The sequence below is a fragment of the Gekko japonicus genome, unplaced genomic scaffold (assembly GCF_001447785.1).
Source record: "Gekko japonicus isolate JY-2015 unplaced genomic scaffold, Gekko_japonicus_V1.1 scaffold309, whole genome shotgun sequence".
Taxonomy (NCBI): Eukaryota; Metazoa; Chordata; class Lepidosauria; order Squamata; family Gekkonidae; genus Gekko; species Gekko japonicus.
In genome coordinates this window covers 687,372-701,009 of record NW_015166430.1, presented here as the reverse complement: position 1 = coordinate 701,009, position 13,638 = coordinate 687,372, and the positions used below count along the sequence as shown (strand labels likewise).

The following is a 13,638-nucleotide window of genomic DNA, read 5'->3' as shown; positions in this document are numbered from 1 at the left end:
CTCCTCTTTTCTTCTTCTCCTTATCTGAAGAAATGAAAACTTTCCCAAATTTCATGACTTGTACATATTTTTGATCTGCAGCTTCAATGTGAGCCTCTTGCAGACAATATCTAATTTCATTTTTTCCCCAGTTGTTAAAACACCTCTCTTCTTTTTTGGGGGGCATTTAGACCATTCACATTTATTGAAATTATCTTTATCTTCCTTCTATCCATCTTGTGATTCCGTGTCTTGTTTATCTCTCAATTTGTCTACTTGTGCGTATCTGAGATGTTGTGGTCTTTGGGGCTTTTTTTGATGCTGCTGTTTTCTTAGTTGTAATTGAGGCTGTTGAGGTTGTTCCTGAAGCACCTTGGGGATCCTGGTCTTCTTCTTCTGTAGCTTCTGAGTTTTCTGCTTCAGTTTGGAGGTCTGCTCCATGTGTCTTAAGAAAATTCTCTGCCTTAAAAGTTGAGTTGATTCTGAATCTTTTGCCTTTATAAGTAAAGAATAAGCCTTCTGGAAGTAGCCATCTATATGGAATCTCATTTCTCCTCAGTGTTTCTGTAAGATCTAAATATTCTTTCCTTTTTTCTCTGACTCTCCAGGGAATTTCTTTTAAAATCTTTATTTCTGTGTTTTCTATGTATAGAGGCATTTTATATGATGTTTTGAGAATTTCATCTCTTAAAATTCTCTTATGGAATCTCACATGTACTTCTCTGGGATTTTTTCTGGCATACTCAGAATTCATCCTAAAAACAATATCAATTTCATCCAAGACTTTCTCTGTTTCTTCTGTCTTCATATATTTTGCCAAAATGTGTGCCATCTTCTTCCTTATGTCTTCCTCTTTGTCTTCTGGAATATTTTGAAATCTTAATATGAATTCTGCTTTATCTAATTCGTCTCATAAGATCTTGTTCCAATACAATTTGCTTGGAGTCCATTGCCTGTACTTTCGTGTCTGTTTCTTTTACCTTATCTTCCAGTTTAGAAATTTTATTCAATTCAGCAATCTTCTCATTCTCTAAGAGTTGTTTCTGCAGGTCTTCCATTTTATTTGATAGTTGCTGCGACATGTCCTTCATTGTGTCTTTAATTGAGTCCACTGCCTCTGCAATTGCAGCTTTTATAGAAGTTGCAACTGTGTCCTGAATCAGTATTTGCAGATCTTTCATTGTGGCCTGTGGTAGGCTAGAGGCAACTGATTTAATAACACCTGGGGAACTAGAAGATTGTAGTTTAGGAGGAAGCCTGTTTTGCCATTTTTACCTAGGCTCAAGTGGTTAAGACGCTGAACTGCAGGCTGTGGAAGGTCAGTAGTTCAGCAGTTCAAGACCCGGGTGCCGCAAGACGGGGTGAGCTCCTGTCTCTAGTTCCAGCTCCTGCCAACCTAGCAGTTCGAAAGCAAGAAATCGCAAGTAGATAAATAGGTACCACTTCGGTGGGAAGGTAACAGCGTTCCGTGCGCCTTGGTGTTTAGTCATGCCGGCCACATGACCACGGAAATGTCTTCAGACAGCGCTGGCTCTTCGGCTTTGAAACGGAGATGAGCACTGCAACCCTAGAGTCGGATTCGACTGGCTTTCGAGCAAGGGAACCTTTACCTTTACCTATACAGCAAGACCAGAGAATCTCCACAGTGTTAAAACAGACTGGTTTTTTTTTTACACAACTCTCTGCCCACAATACAGCTTATTATTTATAAAACAACCTTATTGTTAACACAATACTGATAAAGTACTTCAAAGCCACATAGATCTCTCAGTTTTATCAGCTATAAGCCAAACACACACCACAAAAATGTGATACAATACAACAGTTTTGTTATGAGAAAAAATCTTCTTGGCAAACTCTTCTTTCTTCTCCTTATATGGAAAGTACCAAAAAAAAAAAAGGAGAGGAGAGGAGGGCAATGGAAGACAAGGGAAGGAGAAAAGGTTCCAGTAATTGTAATCCAACACTGAAGTATTAAAAGGCAAGGGGGGAAAAAAAGTCAAAGCCAGTTGTCATATAGATGGTCTCTTTCTGGTGCAGGAAATTTCTTAATTGTAATTCCATTGGGGAAGGTTTTAAATCCAAAATATATGTATATATATTTTAATAGGGAAAGGACAAAGTCTTGAAGCTCCACCCACGGAGGAAGAGTAGAACGCGGTCCAAGATTTACAAAAACGAAAGTACTGTAATCCATTTATTCATAAGAGAAAGTCTATTAAAAAGACATCTGGATCTTTAGCCCTCAAAAGTGTAACGATTTAACAGTGCTTCTCTTATCTGTTGCTAGCTGCGAAAAGGAAAGGGGGGGGGGAAATCCTCCCACGCCCTGTCTTGAGCTGTGTCTCTTTAAATTTTAAAGGGCATAAATGTTAGAAGGAAGTTCTGGATTTTTTGCATAGACAATTCCTCATGGTGGTCTTATTTAGGTATTTTGGGGAAGGATTTCTAAAGCTCCCCAGGTGGGAAGCAACAGCTGGGTGCTCGTGGCTGCCATGAGCACACTTCGAGCACTTCTTGCTGGAGGCGATCCAGGGCTGCAACCTGTGTGCTGCTGCGGAACAGGGAGCCCGGATCAAGCCCCTTACTCTACACTCCCTCCTGCCCCTGATACTCCTCTAGAGAAAGCTCAAAGCCGGCGGCACCCAAGGAGGAAGTTCTGGTGCCGTCCGTCTTGCCGCGCTGCAACCCGCTGCCCTCAGGATCCAGAGAGAGTTGACCTTTCTGTCTTTCTAGACCTCTTGCTCCTTATGGAGTCCTGGTCCACTGCAGAGTCCATTCCTTCTAACATGTTCCAGCATGGATGGATTTCAGAGGAGGGCAACAAAGATGGCAAAAGGACATGACCCAGAAGAAAATGGGGATAAAAAGGGCTTTTTTTGCTCAGCCTTGAGAAAATAAGATTAATGGGGAGCTTGACCATTAAATGTATAAAATCTTTCTACAAAGATGATGCAGTGCCTTTAAATTACACGGCAACCAATTTAGGTTTATATGAAACCAGATGGGAAAGCTGCAAGGAATCCCAGATAAAAAGGAAATGACCCTTCTAGTCAGATCTCTCTCTTCAGCAAACAATTATGGGATTGTCAAGGTCAATTTCTTTCTCCCTCTCCCACCCTGCCCTCCCTTTTAACTAATGACGTAAGTTCTTTCAGAGCTGATCTCTCAAGGGCAGTTCTCGAAAGAGCTCTCTCAGCTGCACCTACTTCACAGGGTGTCTGTTGTGGGGAGGGGAAGGATTTTGTAAGCCGCTCTGAGATTCCTTCGGGTAGTGAAGGGCAGGGTATGAATCCAGTCTCTCCTCTTCTCTTCTCCATCTGATGCTCAGCAATGCTCTATATTCCATGCCTCCTAGACCCAATGAGCATGCTGGCAATTTGTGTTAAAAAATGTGTATAGTCATGTATTTCTGTCTACTTGGCTGGTTCCCTCCAACTACAAAGGAAAGTCCTACTCTGCCTGGGGGCAGCCCTGTTTCACTGCATCACTGGAAGCGTGGGACTGTCTCATTTTCTGTTACAAGAAATAATATTGGAGGAAATGTCTACTTGATAAAATGATTTGGTAGGTGATGAAGGAGGCAGTTGGAAAACAGGTGGCCAGATGAGCAGACAAATAATGAAATGATCCTCAGTCCAGAACGGCTCATTCATGGAGACCCTTCCGACTGCTGCCATTCTTCAGAGGGGGCAACCCAGCTCCTCCCTCCCCATCTCTTTACCTGTAGATCACAGTCTAGCTGCAGAATTTTGCAGACATAAGAGAGAAAGTGCAAATCTTCAGTCTGCCGGATTTCCCTTCCTGTAGGGTTCATCTCAGTATGAAGTAAGATGCAACAGCCATGTGACTACCACTGGAACAGTTCCTGGCAAGGGCATCCCTTACTCGGACCATGAAGCTGTCCTCGCCACACTGTCTGTGCAGAAAACAGGATCAGACAAAGCCCTAAATCATCCCACTCTTGGTAAGTGCCCAAGTGTCCTTGACTTGGCACAAGAAGAACAAGTGGAGGAACCTGGACTCAGTGCTCACTTGCACATCTTTGGGAGGCTATTTCTTGCTTGTGTCTTTGACCAAGTAGCCCCTCCTTCAGAGCTTATTTTTCATTCTGCTAGCCTCCTCAGAGGGGAAGGTAGGTACTCGGCTCTTCCCTGTCACAGTCCAAGGAAGCCTAGATTTCCCTGGGTCAGACAGAAGCTTATGGCCTGTCTCCCCAGCTCCTGAGAAAGTGGGTTGGACTTGGAGGTGTGTTATTAGTGTTGTTGTTTGACTAACATTAGTGCCCACTGTGACTGAGCTCCATCTTCTTTCTCTAGATCCTGTTCTGGTAGACATCTTGAATGAAGCCCGGATGGAGGTGAGGGTGGGACTGCTTTCGGCAGAGCGCCAGCGGTACTCCTGTGGACGCATGGCTGTCCTGGCCCTGCTTCTGTTGCTCATGCAAGGCGCTATGGGCCTGAGTTCCATGTTTGGTAGAACCATCCAGCCCTTCCCCAAGTTCTCCTTCTCTCTGCTTGCCCTGCTGGCAGTGGTGGTGTTGCTCATCTCAGGCGTATTTTACCTCTTCCACACCATTGAGGTGAAGAGCCTACAGGGGACTGAGGAGCAAATGCGGGTGGGGCTGCAGTCTCTCCAGGATAAGCTAAGCTCTGGCTGATGCTCTTCCTGCTGGAGCCTCCATAGGGACCAAGAGACCCTTGCTGAAAGTGAAAGGCAGCAAGACCCTCTCTGCTGCCCACGGTCTAAAGCTGGGGGGGAGGTGGCGGCAAAAATTTAGCATTTGATGCTGTACGTGTTTTATAGCTGTATTTTAGATAATAAACTTTGTATGAATGGTTCTCTGCTGGAGAAGAACTTACATGATGGGGACTATCATGTCATTGCTTGTTACACTCCCCAGAATGGAATTTTGAAATGCAAGCATGTCTAGACCTAACTCAGTAGTAGCAGTTTAAGAAACCAGTGTTTTATCATAATCCAGCTATGCAGTGTGAAATGTAAGACTGATTCATGCAATGGCATTTGCAGTGCAGAAGGTTGCACGAAGCAGATCTGCTAGAATAGACGGTGTTCGTGGGCGGATTCTATGGCATTGAAGCCCCTCCCCAAACCCCACCCTCCTCAGGTTCCACCCCCAAAATCTCCAGGTATTTCCCAGCCTGGACCTGGCAATCCTATCTGAGCACAGATTTTTGAAAGCATTTACTTAATTGTGTCTCACAGAAGCAACACTTTTGATGCATGTAGTAATGTATTTTTTCTATGCCTTTGTCGCGCACTTGTTCAGAAGAGCTCAAAGCTCCTTTCAGGTGGTTCCCAGACCATACAGGGTCATCTTTTGCAGAAGAACTGCCTTCAGGCCATTCTCATTTAAGGGGATACATGATTTTTCCTTTGCTAGTAAATGAACTTCGGTAAGAAAAGAGAGAATCTCCCTTACTGTTCACTCCATGCATTTTTTATTGAACTTGGGGAACAGCCAGTAAAAGAAGAGTGGTTTCCACTAGCCCAGGCACTGCAATTCTCTGATTGTTATGAAAAGATATTTTTAAAAAACCATTAAAAAGTCTAATTCTCATTATGTAACACAGTCACAGTACTTTTATTAAGACCTTTCTGCTGGATTTGTCAGTGGGTAGCAAATGCACATTTGTTGTGCACAATTCTCAAATCTTCTCTTGAGGCTGCACTTCTGTTGCAGGAATAATTCAGGACACTTACACGGTTCCATGCTGTCCTGCAGAATTACTGCATCCATTGCAATTATATTTTGGTGAAGGAAATAGGCTCAAACCAGGTATTTGGTTCATTCTTGCAATCCATGGGTGCTAGGATCAAGGATCTCTCCTGTGTTTCTTCCTGTAGCTGATTTCTGGTGTTGTAAGATCCAGATTAATAGGGGTTTCAGGGGGGGGGGGTTGCATTGAAGAGGGGGGAAAGGAGTGAATTTCCTACTCCTTCCTCACATCAGCTGTACTAATGCAAGAGACAGGGTGGTGGTTTCCCCCCTCCTCAGTATAGCCCCCTGATCTGCATAGTTCCCACCACTTTGTGAATCAGCTTACCAGGGGCAAGAGGGGAACATGGGAATGATGCACATCAGCACCTTCCACTAATGGACCACTGGATCCAGTGTACTGGCTGTGGCCATTCTTAACCCCATGCCCTCTCCTCTGTGTGTGGTTTGTGTTTTTAATTTGGAGTGAGGAAATGTGTACATGGTTCATTTCCACATTGCCCTCTTGACCCCTGGAAAGTTGACTTGCAGAATTGCAGAAGCTATGTGGGTTAATAGCCATGGGGGCAGGGGCCCGTCTTAACTGCATGACCTAATGCTGCCCTAGCTAACCCCTCCCATAGCAGCAGTGCTTGCATTATGTTTAATTTTTTCAAAACTGCAACTTAAAAAATTAAGTTGTAATTTTAAAACTATAAATGGTAACCTCCCATCCCCCCACCCTGCTGGAATACATGGGAGCAGGCAGCAGCCCTTCCACGAGGTGAGGTTTCCCCCCTCCAAATAGGGGCAGGAGGACGATCCCTCTTCTCATTTGGCAGAGGCTTGAACAAAGACAAGGCGGTACAATTGGGAGGTGTACAGAGCTCTTGCAGCAAAAGGTCCTTGTTACCTTTACCAATGGCATATACTATTACTGGGTAGGTTGCATCCTCCAAATGCTTCATTACACAGCCTTAAAAATGAAACAATATTAAATTCTCCTTGTTAGCAAAAAATACCTGAAATGTATTACAGCAGTAACCAGTGTTCCCTCTAAGCTGAGTTAGTGTGAGCTAGCTCACAGGCTTTTAGCCTCCAGCTCACACATTTTTGTCTTAGCTCAGGAAGGATGGCTCCAGAGCAAACTAATTTATGCAGTAGCCAAATCACTCGCTCACAACTTTAATGCCAGTAGCTCACAAAGTAGAATTTTTGCTCACAAGACTCGTTCTACAACTTAGGCAGTAACCCTCACGGGCAGCTGGAGGAGGGTCACGGTTAGGCTTGCTCCATTCTGGGAGGAGTTTACCAAGCACTAACTCATGGCAGCAGTAGGGGGCCAGATTACCTGCTAAAGTTCCAGCTGTGGTACTTGGGTCCTTCTCCAGGCAAGACCCTCCTGAGGTGATCTGGGCTGTGGTTATTGAATGTAATGGCTGCACTGTCCAAAAGTTCTACTGTTCCACATATAGTACATGGTTGTCACCTCCGCTTTGAGTCGCATACCCCTGGAGAAGATGTCACTGGGCTGTCTTCAGGAGATCTTGCTCAAGTTCAGTTCACTTGCCCATACTAACGTGGACCAAGGCCTGCAGGGTTGGCAGGCTTCAGACCGAGTAGCCCTCAAACCTTCCACATGTGCTACATCTTTGGAACTTCCTCACTGAGCTCGTTGAGGCGTTTATTCTCTTGCATCTCGATCAGAGCACTCCGCTGATTCACAACCTCCAGCAACTGGGAGAGGATCTTTTTTTCTGCCAGCTGGTCCTCTGGGGTTTTCAATGACTCTGAATTAGGAATGAAACCAGGCAGCTCTGAGTTGAATCACCATCATGAAGTACAGGAAGAAAGGTTGTCTAACGTCAGTGTTTGAATATCTTCTCTGGCGGAGGGTGGGAGAGAAGTGAGGGAAGGATGGACAGCCTGTCTCCTTAGGAGGCATCCACACAACTCATCTAAACTACTAAACACAGCAGGTGTTCCTATTCATGGGTAAGCTAGCCACAGCAGCACACAGTAGAAATGTTTCAAATAAATAAGCATCATTCTTGTTCATCAGCATGCATTTAGATACAGAACTTCACATCTATATGGGTGAATGAGAACATCTAACCAGTCAACGATACTGATCATTAGAACGGAAGGCTAGGATAATTCATCTGTATTATCTTGGAGAATGTGGAATGTACCGCTCAGAGCTGGCCCAAGGATGTTTGAAGCCCCAGGGGAGTGACTGGACCCCTGCACCACAGGAAAGCTGTCTCCACTCAGCCTGCCCTCACTGCAGTGGGGCTGCCGCTTGCTGCTTTGCTTCCATCAGGAGACCAGACAGTGGGAAAGTTCCACAGGCTGCCCAGGCTTTGGGGTGGTGCAGCTGTTCCAGGGAAGGCCCCACCCCTATGGGTGCGGTGAAATGGCACTTCGGGCTGCCACTGACCATGTGCCATGCCGCTGCCGCCACTCCCAGAACTGGTGATGGGGGAAGGCCTCAGATGTGGCAGTGCTTGCACCAAAGCTGATCCTGCGATCCTCTCACAGGAGAGCTGGCTTGGCGCCCCTCCATTCGAGGCGTAGACTGGCACCCTGAGCAACTGGGTCGGCCAGCCCTGGTACTGCTTTCTTCACTCATTACCTGCAATAGAACTTCACAGGTTTTCTATCTGAAGCAGGTATGTATAGGTATGTGCAGGTCCTTGGGGGCCCTGACTGGGCAGAAAGGAGGGGTATAATTTTTTAAAAAATAATCATGATGTACCAATGCTTGTTGGTGTTCATTCATCTACTTAGGAACCATATGCCTCAATTGAACTTCACTGAGGACTCATACATTCTATTTTTTATTCTACATACACTTTGCATATGGAAGTGACTGTGGTGTTCATCGTTTGAGGCCCTTCATTATTGCTAAAGGAGAATGGACACTGTAGGTAGTCATTTATTTATTTGAAACATTTATTAGCTGCCGTACCACCTTACACATCTGCTTTCTAATTTTTGAATACAGGTGACTGATATTTAGAGCATCTACAGCTCTCTTTCAAGATGGCATTATTGAAGGTATTATGGCAATATTGGATAATGTAAAACAAAGAAAGTATGTTTTCTTCTGAAGTATTGTCTGTCTGCATAAATATCTGATAGATTCCATACACATCCCATCCCCCTACTTTGGCAGGTCTAGCTAGGAATGAGTCTGGAGCCCACAGCTGTTGTGCACAACTAGAGGACAATGAGTTAAGTAGATGTGCTTCAAATGTTCTGCTACCTCTGATATCATTGACCTCCACTTTTAATTTTCCCACTCCCGTTTTCCTTCCTCAAATGTAGAAGCAGACACAGCGAGGGTTGGATCCTAACAACTGCCAGTGGTAGAAATGCAGTTCTTAGCTGTATTTCCCCTTGGAGCAGAGGTTGAAGAATTGTTCTCTCCTCCCTCTTCTGTCAATGGTGCTGTGCTCATTGAAGAGGCAAAAAGGATGATTTGCCCCTTTCCCGCTGCAGCCCTCTAATCTGCATGACTATTAATCTACACTGGTCAGAAGGGACTACTGGGCTGATGGAAACACTGCAAAGATCTGCATTCTTATTACTGACAATACATAGGATCTAATCCCAGGATAATCTTCATGTCTCCTGATCATCTTCACATGTGCAAGTTCTTATACAGCTGCATTACAACTATGAGGCTTGGGACCCACTGTTCTCCCTCCTACCTTCCCTGTTGTAGTATTGCCGAAGTTCTTGATCCAGCTGACTCTGCTGTTCCTCTAGCTTCAGTTCTTGTACCCTATGGGTTAAAAAGGAGGGTGTTTGTCATCCATAACTGAAGAGCTCATGGTAGTGATGAGATATTATCTCTGTGTGTGTGCTATTTAATCTCTCTATAGCTCTGGCTGCATCTATGTACTTAATCTGCACTCAAACACTTAGACATGTCTGTCCATGGCTGCTCAGGGAGACTGCCTGTGCATATTGTGACACAGATAGCTGTGCAATTAACTGCAGCTTTATTATCTAATTCTCACAACATTACCTGTGGAATATCTCTAGTTATGTTTTAGATCTTGGTTGTATGGCTTGTCCATATGGCTTGACCAATATGAATTATAGATTCATTGCCTCTCTTGGAGTTCCTATGTTTAGTACTGATATTCTAAGGCATGTAACTAGAAGATAATGATCTAGACTAATAGAAAGTGATCTTTTTAAAAAAGTCATGCTAAACAAAGGATGGGAATGAAAAGGACTTCTTAAACATGGCTAAGGAGCTAAGAAAGTCAACTGATGTGAACCTCAGAGTGTTTTTCCCCTTTGTTTGATAGACTGTCTTTCTTTTAGCTTGTTTTAATTGTATATATGCTGATTTTATGTAAACCACACTAAGCCGGCCTTGGCTGGGAGGGCAGGGTAAAAATTTGAGAAAATAAAATAACTAAATAATTTATGCTCAGTGTCTGCCAGATCACCCTGTCTGGAACTGGGAAGAAAACTGAGTCTATGACCTAAGACAGTGTCATGTTATCCTGATGGTGCAGGAGCTGTAGCAGTTCTGCTCCTTCTAACACCACTAAGGAAATATAACAGCAGGCCATGCTACAACCCCTACCATCAATAGCAAAGGCCAGGTTTTCATGAGGGCTGATGCTGATGTGGGGAGGAGCCACAGTGTGGCCTCTTCCATTGCAGTGTGGAGCTAGATATGTGGAAAGTGACAATACTCCACAACAACTTCAGTGGCCCTGGAACAACATGCAGAAACTGCCAAGGCATGTGCCAAAAAGCAGAACATCTTACACAATCATAAGATCAGACTCCTCAGACATCAGACTGTTCTTCTTTTGGACGAGGGAAAGTAACTGGTTCATCCATAGCCTCTTCAGTTCAGACTCTGTTCCTGGAGGACAAAGGGGGCAAGAAGATGTGGCATCTGGACTCACAGGCTAAGATCCAAGTGCTACCGGTGGTACAGACCTTCCATATGCTGAAGTATTCATTTCATTCCTGTTGGAAGAGCCTGACGCACTTACCTCCTTCTTCACGAAGGGATCGCTCCAGTTTTATTCCCTGTTTTTCCAGCTCTCGGAAAGTCACTTCAATCTCTTCTAGTCGCCTCTGGATTGACTGCAATGCCCAAGAGACAAAAGTGGTCAAACAGGAAAGAATTGTGAACTGTAAGGAAGAGGGACAAACTTTGTTTCCTTGCATGGATTAGGACAAAGGAGATTTATGGGATGTTTACAGGATAGAGATGGTGGCAGCCTATAACAAAAGTGTCTGTGCTTGAATAGTCCATGCAGTCAAGAATGCCCTTGTGTAAAGGGCAAGCAACTCCTTTCATCAGGATGTCATTTAAAAATGCAAGGTGTGAGTCACTCTGTCCTGTGCATGTTGCGCGCAGACTATTTTAAATAACATTTTAAAGAGGGCAATCAAAGTTCCAAATAAAAATCAGGAAGAACTGTTTTATCTCTTGAATATTCTTGTTATATATTTTGTAATTACATAACATTACATATAGGCTTGCCAAGTCCCCCTAGGGGGCGGGGAAACCCCCGCCCCAGAGGTCCGTTCCCCGCCGCTGGCGGATTGGGCCCCGGGGGGGACTCCCCCCCGAGGTGCACGTCACCCACAAGTGACGTGGGCACGCTGGGGGCGGGCCCACAGTCATCCGAGGGAAAACTCTATGGTTTTCCCTCGGATGGTAGTGGCCCCGCCCCCAGCATGCCCGGCGTGCCCGCGTCACTTCCGGGTGATGTGGATGCGGTGCGCGCGCTCCAGCCGCCAGCCGGGAGTCCCCCACTGCGGCTGAATTCACACTTGTCAACCCTAATTACTTATGAACAATGATTATTTACAGTAGTCTGGAATTTAATTTCATTGGTCACAACAGCAGAAATGCCAGTGTAAGAATTAGAGCAAAACATTCCACAAGGATCTTACAATTGAATTTCAGCTGTGCATACAGGGTAATTAATCAAGAAGTTGTAATTATATGCAAAGTTGAGAAGTAGTATTAACAATGGCCAGAGTCTGAAAACACACTACCCCCCCCAAAAAAAAAAGGAAAGGAAAGGCTAAGTAAGTGGTAGTGAGTGTGATAAAATTCAAACCATGAAGCTTGCAATACAAACTTCCCCAATCTGAAAAGTCTCATGTCAATTCAAGGCAGACCCAGATAGAGGTCTTTGAATCCTGGTTTGGCCCAAAATGGAGCTTCCCCCATCAACAGCCTGACCTCTCTGTCTGTTACTCCTTCCCAAACTACCCCCCTTTACCTTTCAGAAGGGGGACAGGGTAACAGGTGGTATGAAAGGCTCATTAAATCTCAAGATTCGAGGTCTCTGGCGGTAACCTCTGCAGGTATTGTGGAATTTGTAGTTTTTCTCTACCAGCAGAAATGAATTGGAATATAGAGAAGGCTACAATCTCATCCTCCTCCACTGAAAATTTCAATCCCATCCTCCCTAGCTATCATTTTCAATTTAATCCAGGAGCTAGAGAAAGCTACAAATTCCACAATTCTTTGAAGGGTAGAAATGGTAGATAACAACAAAATTATTCCAGAACTCCAAAGTGAGAGGGAATAGGTAGGAGCAGGTGGTTTCAGAGGAAATTGCAGACACTTACAGTGGTGTTTTATTGCATTAGAAGTGATGGTCCTTCTGTGTGTGTTTTTAAACTACCTTCTTAGTAGTAAGGCTGCAGTACCCACAACTCAGTGTCACACATGTGACACTTAAAAGGATATAGGGCATATCCATTAAACATCATCTTTAAAGCATCTTTAAACATTAATATATATGTGTGAGAGAATTGTGCTTGGGCCAGACTCAACATATGTTGTCTATGCTTTACATATCTCTTGCAGGAAGCCCTGGTGTAACATTTGGTAATGCACAGCAATCATGCCTACCACCAGGGGTCATTTGGGGGGGACGCAGGGGGATGCCATCCCCCCGGGTGAGGTGCGGGAGGGCGGGGCCTGGAGCTCCCTGCTGGTGCCCGCTGGAGATCGCCGCCGGCTGTGGGGAGGACACACTTCCGGTGATGTCAGGGGGTGTGGCATATGCTAATGAGTTATGCTAATGAGTCCCCCTGGTTCTTTTTCTACGAAATGACCCCTGTCTACCACAGAAAGTGTGGCACTGCCTCTACAACTATGAAAATCTCTGGATATACTTGATAGCTTCCAACTTTTGGATGTGAAATATCAAACTGAGCCTGCCCCAGTGGGGAGGGTGGGGTATAAACTGAATGAATGAATGAATACTGGATGTCTGAGCATCCTTTTCTAGTCCTTCCTGGAATAATTCTGTTGAAGTTTCAGCACTCTTCTAAATGTAGCAAACATGAATTACCTGGGCTTTGCAAAATCTTTTCATCTCAGCCTCTTTGGCTCGTCGCATCAATGTCTTTTTCCAGGTTGCGTGTTTTTCTTCTTCAATCACACTCAAGGAACACTGGAAGCACAACACATGGACACGAATCACACAAGAGGGGAAAATGCCCACAGTCCACCATTTGGAAGAAGAGACTAAATAGCAAGTAGCTTTAAAGCAGCTGCTTTAAAGGGTGGTTTTGTTTTCCTGCAGGAATCCAGGGCAATTTTGATTCCCTAGCTACAATCAATTGGGGCCTAGTCAGTTTACAGCCACCACTACTAGCCCCCTCAAAAAAAAACCAAAAAAAAAAACCAAGGTACCTAAATCCACTCCAAAATCCTTAGGAAAAAGGAGGGGAAAGAAACAAGAGTAACTGAGGGGGGAGGCCTAGGTCTGGCCTGCTTTTTAGCTATAAAATAGTCCTGAGGAACTGACTCACTATCAAGTCAGCACTTGCGGTATAATCAGGAGCCCTGTCAGCACCCACAACAAAGTAGGTTGTCTACAGGGCTTTGTGAGAATCTTGTTAATCATGTGACAGTGCACAGATGTCCA

At 44.7% G+C, this 13,638-nt stretch overlaps 2 protein-coding genes across 3 annotated transcripts in view; one reads left to right on the top strand and one right to left on the bottom strand.

The window, feature by feature from the left end:
• The window catches only part of SMPD2 (sphingomyelin phosphodiesterase 2), a 31,680-nt gene extending 24,911 nt beyond the window's left edge, over nucleotides 1–6,769 (top strand). For both annotated transcript variants that reach the window (XM_015411829.1, XM_015411830.1), the window contains exons 10-11: nucleotides 3,790–3,946; nucleotides 4,299–6,769. In XM_015411829.1, the coding sequence (XP_015267315.1) occupies nucleotides 3,790–3,946; nucleotides 4,299–4,639 (498 nt within the window). In that variant the 3' untranslated portion in view covers nucleotides 4,640–6,769. The remainder of the gene's footprint in view (nucleotides 1–3,789; nucleotides 3,947–4,298) is intronic.
• Nucleotides 6,770–6,961: 192 nt separating this feature from the next.
• The window catches only part of LOC107110968 (protein-methionine sulfoxide oxidase MICAL1-like), a 32,360-nt gene continuing 25,683 nt past the window's right edge, over nucleotides 6,962–13,638 (bottom strand). Inside the window, exons 19-23 of the mRNA XM_015411828.1 lie at nucleotides 13,060–13,161; nucleotides 10,729–10,822; nucleotides 10,496–10,595; nucleotides 9,415–9,488; nucleotides 6,962–7,488 (exon numbers count right to left, since the gene is read on the bottom strand). Coding sequence (XP_015267314.1) covers nucleotides 7,343–7,488; nucleotides 9,415–9,488; nucleotides 10,496–10,595; nucleotides 10,729–10,822; nucleotides 13,060–13,161 — 516 coding nt within the window. The 3' untranslated portion in view covers nucleotides 6,962–7,342. The remainder of the gene's footprint in view (nucleotides 7,489–9,414; nucleotides 9,489–10,495; nucleotides 10,596–10,728; nucleotides 10,823–13,059; nucleotides 13,162–13,638) is intronic.